This window comes from Psammomys obesus, unplaced genomic scaffold (genome assembly GCF_907164565.1).
Source record: "Psammomys obesus unplaced genomic scaffold, mPsaObe1.curated_primary_1811, whole genome shotgun sequence".
Classification (NCBI taxonomy): Eukaryota; Metazoa; Chordata; class Mammalia; order Rodentia; family Muridae; genus Psammomys; species Psammomys obesus.
In genome coordinates this window covers 278,449-294,009 of record NW_026596069.1, presented here as the reverse complement: position 1 = coordinate 294,009, position 15,561 = coordinate 278,449, and the positions used below count along the sequence as shown (strand labels likewise).

The 15,561-nt window shown below is 50.1% G+C and overlaps 1 protein-coding gene and 1 pseudogene across 1 annotated transcript; one reads left to right on the top strand and one right to left on the bottom strand.

Moving 5' to 3' along the window:
* The first annotated feature begins 302 nt into the window (after positions 1-302).
* Slc4a9 (solute carrier family 4 member 9) lies at positions 303-13,275 on the top strand. The gene is made up of 21 exons (XM_055625479.1): positions 303-520; positions 778-938; positions 1,288-1,401; positions 1,799-1,848; positions 1,981-2,138; positions 2,370-2,457; positions 2,804-2,958; positions 3,200-3,316; positions 3,480-3,654; positions 3,806-3,939; positions 4,092-4,354; positions 5,516-5,574; positions 5,802-5,990; positions 6,117-6,230; positions 7,698-7,859; positions 7,958-8,136; positions 8,921-8,993; positions 11,350-11,418; positions 11,583-11,756; positions 12,696-12,851; positions 13,222-13,275. The coding sequence occupies exons 1-21, from the start codon at positions 303-305 to the stop codon at positions 13,273-13,275; spliced, it is 2,862 nt and encodes a 953-aa protein (XP_055481454.1).
* A 1,392-nt stretch (positions 13,276-14,667) lies between these two features.
* Positions 14,668-14,902, bottom strand: LOC129690126 (small nuclear ribonucleoprotein G-like; annotated as a pseudogene).
* Between the last annotated feature and the right edge of the window lie 659 nt (positions 14,903-15,561).

The following is a 15,561-nucleotide window of genomic DNA, read 5'->3' as shown; positions in this document are numbered from 1 at the left end:
GGGGCAACAGAATCTGGTATGGTCCTCAGTTACGCCTGGCTATTTATGCAAAACACAGTGAGGTCAGACCTGATGCATATACACAAGCCGGGCACCTCTGAAAGGTCTGGGAAAGGCTAGATAAGTTTTACAAACAGGCTGTCAGGGGTCAGACACCAAGTAGAGGAGGACATGACCAGTATTTTCCGGAGCCAACAGGCTTCGCTTTTGTGTTGCTGTGCTGTGCTGACAGGTATAAATGCAGCCAGCCAGAGCGCCCCCACACTGCACAGCTCCCAAGATTCTATGCAAGTCTTTCCAAGATGAAGCTGCCAGGACAAGAGGATTTTGAACATTCTGGTGCTCATGAAAATGTTCTTGCAGAGGAACTGGACAGTGGCCTTGGCCCTGGCCCTAGCCTTGATGGCCCCTCAAACACAGACAATGGGGAGCTGGGGGCATCCAAGGACCCAATGCTCTTCGTTCAACTAAATGAGCTGCTAGGCTGGCCCCAGGCACTGCAGTGGAGAGAGACGGGCAGGTGAGTGGCTAGTTCTGTAGCATCCTTCCTACCTCAAAGTGGGATTTTTGTTTCCTTTGTCTTCTTCTCTGCATTAGACTCAGCTTCTTCTACAACACAAAACCAATGTGGTTTTGAGCTCTCTGAGACCTAATGAGGGGTAAATGCTCAGGGAGAGAGATGCTGAACAACTGGGCCAAAGGCAGGCACCCTGCCCTACCTATGTCCCTGACACGGGAGAAATTCTCCCAACAACACTGTCTATCCCTCCATCACAGGTGGTTGCTGTTTGAAGAAAAGCTAGAAGTAGGCGCAGGCCGGTGGAGTGCCCCCCATGTGCCTACCCTGGCACTACCCAACCTCCAGGAACTTCGAAGACTGTTGGCTGAGGGCATTGTACTGCTGGACTGTCAAGCTCAGAGCCTCCTGGAGCTTGTGGGTAGGCTGGGGAAGACATTCCGTTTCGTGGGAATTTCTCTTAAAGTCTTAGGATCTTCCAGAGCTTATCCTAGCCCAGGGATTTCCTATTTCTGTCACAGAAATAGTGATGGTAAAGCAGCTGGGCGTGGTGGCACCTGTCTGTAATCTCAGCACTTGGGAGGCCGAGGCAGGATGATCGCTGAAAATTGGGCAGACTGGCTTATGTAGTGAGACCCTTGTGTCAAAACGAGAGGGGGGAGTTCATTGGCTCTTGAATTTCCTGAGACTCAGAGGAAGAAGTGGGCAAGGGAGCCAGTGGAAGGACAGAGGTGTTGGGAGAGGCTTTGAACTTCACATCTGTTCTCCAGAGCAGGTGGTCGGTGAGGAGTCATTGAGCCCAGAACTGAGAGGGCAGCTTCAGGCATTGCTTCTGCAGAGACCCCAGCACCACATCGAGGCCACAGGCAACAGGCCCTGCAGAGGTGAGAGATTCCTCTTTGGGCCTGGGATCAAAACTCTGGGATCAGAGGATCCCAGGTATCTTCTTTGTTTTTTTTTTTTTGTTTTGTTTTGTTTTGTTTTTTTTGTCTTTTTTTTTTTTTTGAGCCAAATCCTCAGGCTGAGGTTCGTGGGCCAGAAGAAACTGTTGGTAATGGTGAAGGCAGTAGAGTGGGAGTGCCAGGGGCCTAGCAGCCAGGGCTCTTCAAAGAGGCGTGCTTGGCAGGCACCGGGCCAGGAGCCTCACAAGCAGTGTCTTCTCATTCAGTCTTCAGTTACCCTGGAGGGTGGCATCACAACTGCCCCCAGCCTGGGACGCCCTGGTGGGCCTGTCCCTGAAGCTGTGCTCTTCTTAACCACGCTGTGTTCCTGTTCTTGCAGGGTCTAAGGCTTTCAGAACCGCCTCTCGTGATGAGGACACCCTCCTGAAGGTTTGTGGTCCTTCCTCGGGCAAGGCTGGCAGGAAGACGATCAGAAATTAACAGAGCCCCACCTACCATCAGGCTGTTGAGTTTCTGCCAACATCACCCTCCTTCAATAACCTCTTGTCCTCTGTCATCCAGCACCAGAACCCCTTGAGACAGAAGCTGCCTCCAGGAGCTGAGGCAGCAGCCGTGTTGGCAGGAGAGCTGGGCTTCCTGGCACAGCCACTAGGGGCCTTTGTAAGACTGCGGAATCCAGTGGTTCTGGAGCCTCTTACAGAGGTGATCTTGCCCAGCAGGTGAGGTGACTGAGCTAGGGCTCGTGGGCCCAGAAGAAGGGCCTTTACTGAGGAGCCAGTTCCCTGAGAGTGTGTAGGAAATGCTCCCTAGGGGTGGTTCGGCAGAGCTGGTGTGTACTTGAGCAGGTAGGGAGGTCAGAGGTCAGAGCTAGGTGTCAGTCACAGGCTGTTCTAATCAGCAGGAGTGCTGCCCCATGAGGAAGCATCCTGGAAGCCCCATTCCTTCTTCAGGTTTTTCTGCCTCCTTTTGGGTCCTCCCACCCCAGGAAGGAGCTACCATGAGATGGGTCGGGCAGCAGCGGTCCTCCTCAGTGACCCAGTGAGTGGGCCAGGCGTTCCTCTGCGTGCATATGTGCAAATGTGTGTGCGTGTATGGAACATGTGAATGCACTGTGTGTATGTGATCAGGAGTAACAGTGAGGCAGAGTGCAGCTTTGTTTCTGTGACACGGGGGCTGAAGTCTCCGGATCTACCAATGTAGCTGTAATACTGGCCCAAGGTAGGCACAGAATGAATGAAAGAAGGAATGAGTGTATGTGTATGTGTTTACGAGTAAACACATGAATTTGCTTGTAGCCTGGGCGAGTGTGGTTTTGGGAAAATACAAGTTAAAACACATGAGTCCAAACATACACTCACCGTCCATTCTGTGGGCTTAAATGCAGCAGTTCCAGTGGTCAGCTCGTCGGGCAAGCAATCTTCATGACCTCTTGGCAGCCCTGGATGCCTTTCTACAGGAGGTGACAGCTCTACCCCCAGGTCGGTGGGACCGGACAGCCCGGATTCCCCCGCCCAAACGCCTACCCTCTCAGCACAAAAGGTACCTGGGGTCATAATTTCACACAGATCTTTCCCTTGGTTATGGGTCTACCGCGATCCCCAGCTAAGCTTGGCATTCACACGCTGGGACTGTGACCCGGATCTAACTTCTGTCTGACAGTTTGAGGATGCCCTCAGCTCCCGTCGCAGTAGCCTCCAGGGGGCGGGGCATCAACTACTCTAGAACCAAATCTCAGGTTGGCTGGAGATGTCAGCCAGTCTGGGGTTCCCATTCTGCCCAGGCTCCCGTCAGAACTGCAGGAGGTCACCGGGCTCTGCCTCCAGAGTGCGGCCCTGACAGAGGACAAGCACCACCATGGGCCCCACGCACCCAGCCCAGAATTGCAAAGGACCGGCAGGTGAGGGGAGCTGGGTTGGAGCAAGGGTTGGGATCCTGTGGAAGAGTCACAGGGGCATCAAAATGTGTAGACAATGCGGGAGGGGCGACGCTGGATACAGAGAAAAGCAGGAGGCAGGCGTGAGATGAGGAATCCTGGATCGCTGACGACCCACGGGCGGGAGGCTGTTTGGGGGTCTTATTCAGGACGTGCGCCGGAAGGCATGCTGGTACCCCAGCGATTTCTTGGACGCCCTACACCCCCAGTGTTTCCCGGCTGTGCTCTACATTTACCTGGCTACAGTCACGAATGCCATCACTTTTGGGGGTCTGCTGGGAGATGCCACTGAAGGTGCCCAGGTGCGTGGGTTTGTGTAATGGGATTGGCATAAACTCTGGACACCGCTTGCCTGGCCTCTTGGGACTGCGAGCAGGGCTGAGACCCCACAGAAGCTTGGGCTCCTATGTTGGGATTCCCGGGGGTCCTACGGTGAGCTCTGTCCACTTCCAGGGAGTTCTGGAGAGCTTCCTGGGCACAGCGGTGGCTGGAGCTGCCTTCTGCCTAATGGCAGGCCAGCCTCTCACCATCCTTAGCAGCACGGGGCCAGTGCTGGTATTTGAGCGTCTGCTTTTCTCTTTTAGCAGGTAGGAGACCTCTCCCACCTCACCAGCCCATGGGTGGGCACATCCTCAGCTGGTCCTAAGTGGGTGAAGAGAGAGGGTGGGTGCTGTCTCTGGCTCGAGGGTGCGTCTGACCTGGGATTAGATGCACACAGCCCTGTCTCTCACTCCCACAGAGATTACAACCTGGACTACCTGCCCTTCCGCCTGTGGGTAGGCGTCTGGGTGGCCACATTTTGCCTGGTACTGGTGGCTACAGAGGCCAGCTTGCTGGTGCGTTACTTCACCCGCTTCACAGAGGAAGGCTTCTGTGCTCTCATCAGCCTCATCTTCATTTATGATGCCATCGGGAAAATGCTCAACTTGATCCATGCCTATCCAATCCAAAGGCCAGGATCTCCTGCCTATGGGTGCCTCTGTCAATACCCAGGCCCAGGAGGTAGGGAAACTGGCATTTTGTCCTGGTGAGGAAAGAGGTGGGAAATGGACTAAGTTTGGCAACATGTTGGGCACTTCTCCAGTAGCCAGCAGTCCCCCTTCTGGTTCTGGACCTGTTACAAAATAAATCTATGGAGGTCGCAGTATTGTCCTCACCTCTGTCCTGATGGAAGAGTGTGGGTTCTACATACAGCTTCTTAAGAGTGAAGCCAAAATTACACTTACCCAACCAAGGACGGCAGCACTGGATGGGGGACTGTGTTGCACCAGAGGAGCAGAGCTGGCTACACCAAGCAGGCGAATTACTCCAGAGAAAAGGGAAGGGAAGGGCAGGACCAGGCACGCCTAGCTTCCTTTCCTAAATTCACCCATCAAGTAAATCATATCTGAGTGAGAGCAGATAAGTATGTGGAGAGGTCTGTGTTACACCTGCATGGATCCCTCCACGTGGAATGCAGCATCAGCCACAGGCAAAGTGTCCTTTGCAGGGAGGTGGTAGTCCTGGGTGAGACAGGGTCCCAGGTGTAGCCTGGTCTCCAATTCAATATTTAACCAAAGATGACGCTGAACTCCTGATCCTCCTGCCTCCATCTCCAACTGCTGGGATCATAAGCACGAGCCACCAACTACCAAGCTAAAAGTGTATCCTTTCTGTTTTCAAACACCTATTTAGTTATTACGTACACCGTGTTCTGTCTGCATGTATGCCTCCACACCAGAAGAGGGCACCAGATCTTGTTATAGATAGTTATGAGCCACCATATGGCGACTGGGAATTGAGCTCAGGACCTCTGGAAGAGCAGCCAGTGTTCTTAACCTCTGAGCCATCTCTCCAGGCCTTGAATTTCTTTTTTAATGTGTGCGTGAGTCTACTAGTCCTGAATGAGACCGGGTCTTGCTTTGGTACACATAAGTTTCTGAGCTCACAAATTTGGTCCATGTTTGATGCTCGGTGTTGTACTCAGTATCAGGGACACGGATGGGTAGAGAATCTGAGGGCACGAGTGTGTGGAGCAGCAACCTGAGAACGCACATAAGTGCAACAGAACCAGAGGGATCAGCATGAAGAACTTTCTCGTTTAGGTGGAATAACACGTTAGGATCCTTTGGAGAAAAGTTTCTCAAGGAAGGAGGGCTTACACCTGAATTATCTGCTTCCCAGGGAATGCGTCTGAGTGGACGAGCACAAAGCTTGAAGACACAGATCATGCCTTCAGCATGGTGAGAGCCTCCTCCTGAGAAGGTCCGAGAAGCCACAGAGTTGGTGGTGTTCGGCTTTTCCTGCCCATGGAGGGAAGAAAGCTTCATTGGTTACTTTCATTTAGCCTATGGCCCATCCTGAGTCCCTGATGTCTCTGCGGGTTCCCCTTCCTTTGAGGTGGGTCCAAGAGAGTGGGACACTTTCCTCTGTCGCCTATTGTCCAATAACTGACCACTCCACTATTCAGCACCTAGGCCTGGTCAATGCCTCCTTGCTGCCCCCGCCAGAGTGCTTCCAGCAAGGAGGCTACCCTCGCGGCCCTGGTTGTCATACTGTACCAGACATCGCCTTCTTCTCCCTTCTCCTCTTCTTCGCCTCTTTCCTTTGTGCCATTGCCCTCAAGCACGTAAAGAACAGCCGCCTCTTCCCCTCTGTGGTGAGTGCCATCTTTCTCTCTGTGGGAAAGGTCTGTGTTTGGCCCTAGATTCTGTCTGCAAATGGGAAAGGTTAAAAAAAGGAATGGGATGGCAGACCCCGACTAAACCACCCACTGTATGGCCAGGTACGCAAGGTGGTCGGCGACTTTTCCTCCGTCCTGGCCATCCTGCTGGGCTGTGGCCTTGATGCCTTTCTGGGCCTAGCCACACCAAAGCTCTTGGTGCCCACGGAATTCAAGGTGAGAGCTGGACCGAATGAGGAGGGGAGAGGATGGATAGTGGGGCCAGCAGGTTTGGAGTAATAAGATACAATAAATTCCATGCTTCTTTTCCTCTGAGCTTCTTCCTTCACTCATGATAGAGACAGTAAAAATAATGGCTTCACAGAATTGCTGAATGCGGTGTTCCAACAGACACATACGTGCATAAAGAATGCTGTATACAGTGGTTATTATTATTATAGGGTAGGTGTTGAAAGATGGGCTCTAGGTAGCAGGCCTTGGGTTTGAATTCCATTTCTGCCTCTTCCTAGCTTGCTCTAGGCATCTACTTTTAACATTTTTTTTAAAGATTTATTTATTTATGTACAGTTTTCTGCCTGCATGTGTGCCTGTAGCAGATCTCATTATAGAAGGTCATGAGCCACAATGTGATTGATGGGAATTGAACTCATGACCTCTGGAAGAGCAGCCAGTACTCTTAATCTCTGAGCCTTCTCTCCAACCCCTAGGCATCTACTTTTTAAAAGACAGAGTCTCGTGTAGTTCAGATTTTCCTCAAACTCCCTACGTAGCTGAGGCTGTCCTTGAACTCATATCCTCCTATTTTAAGCCCCTATCTGATCCCATATGCTGTGATTCCAGGCATGCATCGCGATGGGATAATTGAAAGCAGTCCTGCCATAGGTTGTTTTAGAGTTTACATATCATAGTTACTACAGTGCTTGGCACATACCGCAGTATCTCCTGCTGTTATGGCTTCTCCCTGCCATCGGCCCTACCCACTTCCGTACACCCTGCTCTTCTTTTCATCCCTCACTGTCGACTCAGATTCAGTAAAGCTGGAGCTTCTTCTGTAGGGCGTGACAGTATACAGGACCAGACTTTGCCTGGACAATCGGAAAACTTTCCCCCCAGGCCCCACCAGGGCAGAACAGCAAGGAGGCTCTCCAGGGGTGGCTTTAGGGCTCAGAACCCCCACCAACCGCCTGGGCCCCCTCCCCACCACAGACGCTTATAATCAGAGCAGACGCAGACACACCTAACCCTGCTCCACCTCTGCCAGACAGTGGTGGCAGGTCTGAACCTGAGCTGCCCTGTTCTGGGTGTGTATGTGTTGGGGGGGAGGGGGAACCTAAGAGGGCTGGGAAGGCTGGGAATAAGCACAAAGCAGTGTGTGCAGCCTGTATTCGCCATTTTTTCCTCCAGAGAAAGAGGGCCCCCGGGAACCAAAGTTCAGAGCCCTGCTTCCTTCTGTTCTTTTGAGGCACTGGCATACACTGGAGGAGGAGAGTAGTGTGTGTGTGTGTGTGTGTGTGTGTGTGTGTGTGTGTGTGTACATATGTCTGTGACAGTGCTCTCACCTAGCTTCTAAGGTCTTGGGAGCAAGAGGTGGATTGTGGGAGAGTGCCAGGGTGGGGATAGGGCTATGCAGGTGAAGCATTCTTGGGAGATGTTTTCCAACCAGTCCGTGGAATGTCCCCTCAGCCTACACTCCCCGGGCGTGGCTGGCTGGTGTCTCCTTCCGGAGCTAACCCCTGGTGGTTGAGTGTGGCAGCTGCTGTGCCTGCTCTACTATTGTCTATCCTTATCTTCATGGACCAGCAGATCACGGCAGTCATTCTCAACCGTGCAGAATATAGACTGCAGGTAAGGCTTTCAGGTAAAGTCCCAGCCTAGGGACAAAAACTCCAGGGTGGGGGTCCAGGCTGTACTTCTAGCTTCCGAACAACCCGCCTCCCCTGCAGAAGGGAGCCGGCTTCCACCTGGACCTCTTCTGTGTGGCTGTTTTGATGCTCTTCACATCAGCACTTGGGCTGCCTTGGTATGTCTCAGCCACTGTCATCTCCTTGGCCCACATGGACAGTCTTCGGAAAGAGAGCGAAGCCTGTGTCCCTGGCGAAGCCCCCCACTTTCTGGGCATCAGGTGAAGCCTATAAGCAGTAGGCTGGAGTGAGAAGGGATGTACGAGCTATTTGAGTAGCTTCAATTCTTAGCTTGTGGCCTCTAGGAGCTGCAGCGGACAAGTGGGTGGTGGATTCTGCACTTTGAGATGGGCAAGGAGCCTCCCAAAGAGCACTATAAATGTAAGGGTGAATGCAGTCAGGGCTAAAGTGGAGGGTGAGATACAGTCTCCACTCAATGTATGTTGCAAAGGAATCCATGACAAAAACAATTTTGCAACTCTTAGGAACGCAGTCTACCTAAAATCATGAAATTGACAAACTTGGTGAATTATGGTATGTAAGTCTTTATGGTAGTGAAAAATTGTTAATTTCCCACCTAAGTAAAAAATAAAAACAGCAGTTAGGCATAGTGGTGCACACATTTAATCCCAGCACTTAGGAGGCAGAAGCAGAGGCAGAGGCAGGCAGATCTCTGTGAGTTTGAGGCCAGCCTGACCTACAGAGTGAGTTCCAGGACAGCTGTAGAAAAGCCCTGTCTCGAAAAACCAAAAACCAAACCAAACCAAACAAAACAAAACAAGGATGAACCTGAACTGATGGAGAGGCCAGGAGCCCCATGCTGGAGTGCCCTGCCTTTCCTTTCCGTTTTTCAGAGCAGGCAAAGGCCCTTTGCCAGGTATCCTGCTGAGGGAATACCTCTTCTCTTCTCTGGCTGCCATGTCTGTACCAGGCCGGGTTAAGGTCTCTAGCCTGGGTGCTCTAGGAGCGTGCTCAGACCCAGCTAATTCCTCCTTCTCCCCACAGGGAACAGCGGCTGACAGGCTTGGCTGTGTTCATCCTCACAGGAGTCTCCATCTTCCTGGCACCTGTGCTCAAGGTGCGTGTTTGGCCAGGATAAGGGCCAGTACAGCAATAACAATAGAGCTGACACTGGCTGAGTACATGGTTTCAATTAATCCTCATGCTGACTAGCTCTAAGAGATACATATTCTACAAATGAGAAACCTGGAGGTTAAAAATATAAAGTAACTTGTAAGTGTCTACCAGGCATCCATTTCTCAAATTAAAACAAAACAAAAACAAAAACAAACAACAAATCCAGACTTCTGTAGCATGGTGGCTTATGCCTGTAATCCCAGAACCGGGAGTTGAGGCAGGAGGCTTGCTTCAAATTTCAGGTCAGCTTGTGTACACAGTAAGCTGCATGCCAGCTTGGGCTACAGTGTGAGACCCTGTCTCAAAAGAAACCAAAAAAACCAGGAGTCTGAGATGGCTCGGAGAATAAAAGCATTTGCTAACAAGCCCAAAGACCTAAGTTTGATACTTGGTCTGGTCTACATGATGAAGGTGAGAGATGATTCCAATAAGTTATTCTCCGACCTCCGTGCTTACACCCACACAGACACAGACACACTCAGAATGTAGTATCAATAACAACAAAAGACACCAAAATAGACCAGGTGTGGTCGTTTTATACTTGTAATTCAGCACTTGGGAGGCAGAGGATCAGGAGTTTGAGTTCAAGGCTAACCTCAATTATATAGCAGGTTTGAAACCATTTTGGTCCACATGAGACCTTATATAAAATCAAAAATAAAAAATATACCTAAGTTTTTGGCCAGTAGGATTTGTGTTCAGTGGACTAGGACGTGGCATACCATTACCCCCTGGGCTTCTAATACTGCCTTTGTTCCAGCCCTCCAACAAGCTTGAGTTTAAGTGAATATTCATATCCCAGAGAAACTGTGAGGCAAAAAACTTTACTCTTCCTCAAGGGTCACGAAACTTCTACTGGGTACCCCATTGTTCTTGGTACCTACAAGAGGGGAAGAGGAGAATTGAAAAGAGATGTGGAACTAAACTACCAGAAACTCACACATGCATGCACACATGAGCACACAAACACACACGCCCCTACACCGACATAACTAGCTAGCTCTAGAAGAAAAGCTCAACAAGCCAAGATAGCAAAGCAGTCAAGAAGGGTGTGGAAATGTCAGACAAGAGTCATTGGCAAGAGGACAAGAGGCAGGAGGTGAGGCAGGGCCGAGGTCACAGAGGCTGGGAAGAGTAGTGCAGTGGGACAGCCAGATGGACCGGATTAACCACTTGCTAAGTAGGCTAAGTCTCATAAATGGTGTGCCAGCCACTGTTGCCAGAACTGTCTCCATCCTCCTTGGAGTCTGCTGAGAGAAGACAGATTTTTAGAAGTTAAGGCAACAGGATAACTTCATGTGATAACTTCTATGAGAAAACAACATCGGATAAAGTGATTAAGAGTGCTAGGCCTGGCCTGGTCAGGGGTTCAGTGGGCAAAAGCCCTTGCCACGCAGGACTGACGACTGACCTGAGTGCAGTCCTTCGAACCTGTGGTGGAAGGAGAAAAGCCACCCCCATAAATTGACCTTTGGCCTCCATACACAAACTGTGGCACACATATAACAATAATAGTAAATAAGTATTTTAAAAGTTTTGCAAACAGCGCTGTGGCTACTTCAGACTGAGCAGACAGAGGAGACCTTTTCCAGGGTGAAATAAGATGAAGCATGAATGGATATGAAATCCAAGTATTTGATTAACTGATTGATTGATCCATTGGTTGGTTGGTTGAGACAGGGTTTTACTTTGGAGCCTTGGCTAGCATGGAACTTGCTACACAGACCAGGCTGGTTTTGAATTTATAGCCATCTTCCTGCCTCAGCCTCACAAGTGCGGGGATCACAGGTGTGTGACACAATACCCAGGCAAGAGGAACGTTTTAGGAGGAAAGAACAGTAAAGCAAAAGGCTTTGAAAGGCTAAGGAGCAAACGCTAGCACATGGATGGGGGTGGGGGAGGACAGTGTATGAGAGCATGTAGAGAAGAGGGAAAGGTGATGGGTAAGACAAGATATGGTGGCTCAATGTTGTAATCACAACATTCAGGAATAGGACAGGAGGACGTAAAGTTCTAGGCCAGCGATGCCAGTGATGGACTAAAAAGACTGCAGAGGCAGGCGAGGTAGGGACAAATTACTTTGTCTCTCGGTCTCCTCATCTGTCTGTAAAATGCAGAAAATGACAATAATTTATCTTATGTGATTGACGTGAAAAGACTTGATGAAATCAGGCATGTGAAATGTGAGAGGAAGAGAAAGGCCTGGAGGGCTCCACTCTGGAGGCCGAGGGTGGGCATCTGGGAGGCTGGAAGGTAAGTGTAAGCGCCTTCGCTGCCTCCCTGCTTTTTCCTGCTAGTTCATCCCGATGCCTGTGCTCTACGGCATCTTCCTGTACATGGGGGTGGCGGCACTCGGCAGCATCCAGGTGAGCTTGTCACAAACCACCCAGCATATCCCGCTTCTCCTGGGCTCAGGAGCTCTTCTGCCATGCTCTCGATGGGGAGGCCAAGGGAGCCTTCTTCCCTGCCCGCGGCAGTGCTTCTCCAAATTACCACTACGCCCTGCTATCTCTTCCTCTCATTCTCCCAGTTCGTGAAGAGAGTGCAGCTGTTGTTGATGCCAAAGAAACATCAGCCAGACCTGCTGCTCTTGAGGCACGTGCCCCTGGGTAGAGTTCACCTGTTCACAGCCATCCAGCTTGCCTGCCTGGGTCTGCTTTGGATAATCAAGTCTACCCCTGCGGCCATTATCTTCCCACTCATGGTAACTTGGAGGGGCTTGTTGAGTGGTTCTGGGAGACTCTGAGCAGAGGAGCGTGGCTGAAAAGCACTCCTCTCACTTATCTGGCTCTTCCTGGTTGGAAATCCTGAGGCCAAGAAAGATGGGCGGGGGGGGGGGATACTTACAGGAGAACTAATCGTAGGATAAGCGACTCACCAACTTTCCTAACTAATTTAGGCTGGTCTACAATGCCACCCCCCTCCCCTCCCAATAACTGAGATTCTTGAAGAGCAATGCTGGCACTTTGTTTCTCAGTGAGGCTTATCAGAGATAAAGAGCCACGGGCCACGGGCTTTGGACTAGGACCAACCTAGTCACCACATGTCGCGTGTGTGACCTCAGGGAATTTACTAATCTTTCAGGGCTTCAGTTGTCTTCTATGTGATGAGACTAAACTATAAACTGGGTACAGTGGGATTTTTTTTTTTTTTTTTTTTGCCTGTAATCCAAATACTTGGGAAACTGAGGCAGAAGGATCACATTGTGTTTGAGGCCAGCTTGAACCTCAAAGTGAGATCCTGTCCTAAAAATTAAAGCAAAACAAAGGTGGATGGGGTTGGTGGTGAACACCTGTGATTCCGGCACTCAGAGGGCAGAGTTCCAGGCCAGCCAGAGCTACACACTGAGCTAAACAGTGAGAATGTGTCTCAAAAAAAAAAAAAAAAAAAAAAAGGCTAGGCTTTGATGGTGCACACTTGTAATCCCAGCACTAACACTTGAGAGGTAAAGGGTCAGGAGCTCAAGGTCATCCTCAGCTACATTGCAAGTTCAAGGCTACTGAGCTACATAAAACCTTGTTTCAACAAACAAAGCAATATCAAACAAAGAAAAAAGGATCCAGTTCACAGAACTGTGTTAGCCCTCACTGGAAGTCCCAGTGGCTGATGCTGAGAGCCGAGGGATTTGCTTCTGCTTCTGCAGTTACTGAGCCTGGTGGGAGTCCGGAAGGCGCTGGAGTGGGTCTTTTCGCCACAGGAACTCCTCTGGCTGGATGAGCTCATGCCAGAGGAGGAGAAGAACATCTCTGAGAACCGGACGGAGCCAGAGCGCTTGTTGGGTGGAAATGACAGTGAAGACGTAAGCTGCAGGCTGAGTCCTTCTAAATGGAATGGGGGAGGGTTGAGAGATTGTTGTGCACAGCTGTCCCTAACGTCTGATACCTTCATTCAACCCGAAGGCCTGACCAACACAACCATTCCCTCTGTCTTTGAATCAAAATAGGCGGAATGAGGGGCTTAGGGAGATCTTCATCCACAGGCAGGGTTCTGGTTTAAGGGCCTGTGGAGGCAGAGCTCAGCACGCAGCTCCCTGCGCTATTCTCAACTGTGATCTTTGTTTTGTTTTGAATGCGGATTCACAGCCAGTTGCTCAATCCCTTTATTTATGCTTCTCTCTCTCTCTCCCTTTTTGTCTGTTCCCAAACTGTCTTTGGATGTTTCTTCCACAGTCGGAACTGATGTATCAGCCAAAGGCCCCAGAAATCAACATCTCTGTGAATTAGCTGGAGTCAGAGTGTGGAGAGCCCAGGAGACACCCACAAGGTGAGGGTGTGAGGCAAGTCAGCGCTCCTGGTGTTGAGGAAGGAGAGGTGGGGCGGGCTCAGATCTTGAAACCTCCTGTTTGCTGAATGGATATCCTGCTTTCCTACTTATATTCCGGTCCTTGAACTCTGCTGCTGTGGAAGGAAGTAGAAGGAACTTCCCAGAGGGAAGAATGAGTTCCCAGGGGTCGTTCTGAAGTTTTGCCACTAGAGGGAGTTAAAGCTTATTCCAAACCGATCCCAGGAGATGGAGGCGAAGAGGAGAGGGAGGGGTGAGATGTCCACTAGGAAGAGGAGGCAGAGGAAGGGAGAATACAGCCTATGCTTCTTTCCTCTGCCCGGGAGCTTCCGCCCTGCTAAGAACCATGCTCCCTCCATACAAGTGGAGGGTTCTCTCTTCCTTGCTCTCCCTGCATTTCATTTTATTCACCCATATAGCACTTCTGACTTCTATCAACATAGACAGCGCTGAGGAAAGCAACCATAGCCCCTGATCCCAGGAAGCTTGAAGTGTGGTGGGGGGAGAGTGCTGGATAAGGGAAGAAGCACACGCCTCGCGTGGAGGTGTGGGAGCAGTAAGAAAGGGTTTCTAGTCGAAAGTGGCCCGTAATTTGAAATCTGAAGAATGAATGGAAGTGAGTCAGGATAAGATGGAGGGGAAATTTTCTACGCAGAAGCCACACTGTGTACACGAGCCTAGGAGCTGAACTTTCCTTATGGGTAACAGGACGCCCTTCCACGCCTCTACTGGTCCAAGAACCTCCATCACTCGAAGTGGACTTTTTCTTAATTGAGAGAGTACTACTATATAACCCAGGCTGTCCTCCAACTTGTGACCGTCCTGCTTTATCCTGAGTGCTGAGAGTACAAGAGTGTGCCGCCATGCCTGGCTCTGCCTGTTTGAGGGTATGGGTTGGGGGGCTAAATAGAAAAGGACAATTCACTGACTAAGTCAGGGCAGCATCTCTCAGGCTTTCCCGGTCCCTTTTCCTTGCCCTGCTGTGTCCTTGAGCACACTTTGGGATCACTGTCTTCTCTCAGTTCACAGGCGTTTTACTCAGGAACTCAGAACATTTGTGGCCTTTGGCTTCACTGCTGGATGTTGCTGGCTGGGGATCTGGAATACTGATGCAGGATGGAAGGGCAGATGACAAAGACATTTGGAGCTGGGGGTGGGATGCAGCAGGGAGCCACTGGTTTGTGGGACCTTTTTTTTTTTTTTTTTTTCCTGAGTATCACAAAAGTTTATTTAGCAAAAAGTTTCATATGAAAATGTGCATGACCCAATTCTACATCACAATCAAACTGGCCCTTCAAGGAGGGATGTGGATACCTCTGTTGAACAGATGTCGTTTAGGCTCTTTCCAAGGCTTCTCACATGATGCTGCTGTCTCCTCGTATGACCACCGTTCGTTCTGTTGTTATTCTGCTGCCCACTAGTTGCCATCTCCACACACTCATCGATCACAAGATTCATATAGGGATCAAAGCCCCATAGTGTTCCTTGTACATGTCTGCTACCATTTGACTTTAATGATAACTTCCTGTCCATAAATGTCTTCAGTTCGGGAGGGTGGGCCTTAATCATGGCAACTCCTCAGTGGGCCTGGCATGATGTGGAAGGACCCTTTCTTTTCTTTTCTTTTCTTTTCTTTTCTTTTCTTTTCTTTTCTTTTCTTTTCTTTTCTTTTCTTTTCTTTTCTTTTCTTTTCTTAAGACTGAATTTCTCTGTGTAGCTGACTGTCCTGGAACTGACTTTGTAGATCAGGCTGTCTTCAAACTCAGAGATCCACCTCCCTCTGCCTCCCAAGTGCTGGGATTAAAGGCATGTGACACCACTGCCCAGCTAAGAAGTTTTTCTATTTTTAAATACTCACAAATCCTCTTTTTATAGCTTGTAGGGATCACCTTTTCTAGATGGCTCAGAGGTTAAAAATGCTGACTGTTCTAAAGGTCCTGAGTTCAATTCCCAGCAACCATATGGTGGCTCACAGCCATCTATAGTGAGAGCTGGTGCCCTCTTCCGGTGCACCTTTCCTATTTGCAAAAGAGAGGAAAAAAATGTCAGGTATGTGGTTCACATCTGTAATCTCAACACTTAGTAGACTGAGGCAGGAAGACTGCCACAGATTCAAGGCCAGTCTAAGTGTGAGACTTTGTCTCAAAAAGGGGGTGGGGGAGTCTGGGCATGGCTGCACACGCCTTTGACCCAGCAGAGACAAGTGGATTCTATGAGGTGAAGGCTGG

What these genes read in the sequence shown, in the direction of transcription:
- Slc4a9 (XM_055625479.1), top strand. Translation starts at nt 303, where the DNA reads ATGAAGCTGCCAGGACAAGAGGATTTTGAACATTCTGGTGCTCATGAA. An exon ending in ATGCCACTGAAGGTGCCCAG is followed by an intron (nt 3,655 to 3,805) that starts GTGCGTGGGTTT and finishes GTCCACTTCCAG; the next exon opens with GGAGTTCTGGAGAGCTTCCT. An exon ending in GCCGCCTCTTCCCCTCTGTG is followed by an intron (nt 5,991 to 6,116) that starts GTGAGTGCCATC and finishes CTGTATGGCCAG; the next exon opens with GTACGCAAGGTGGTCGGCGA.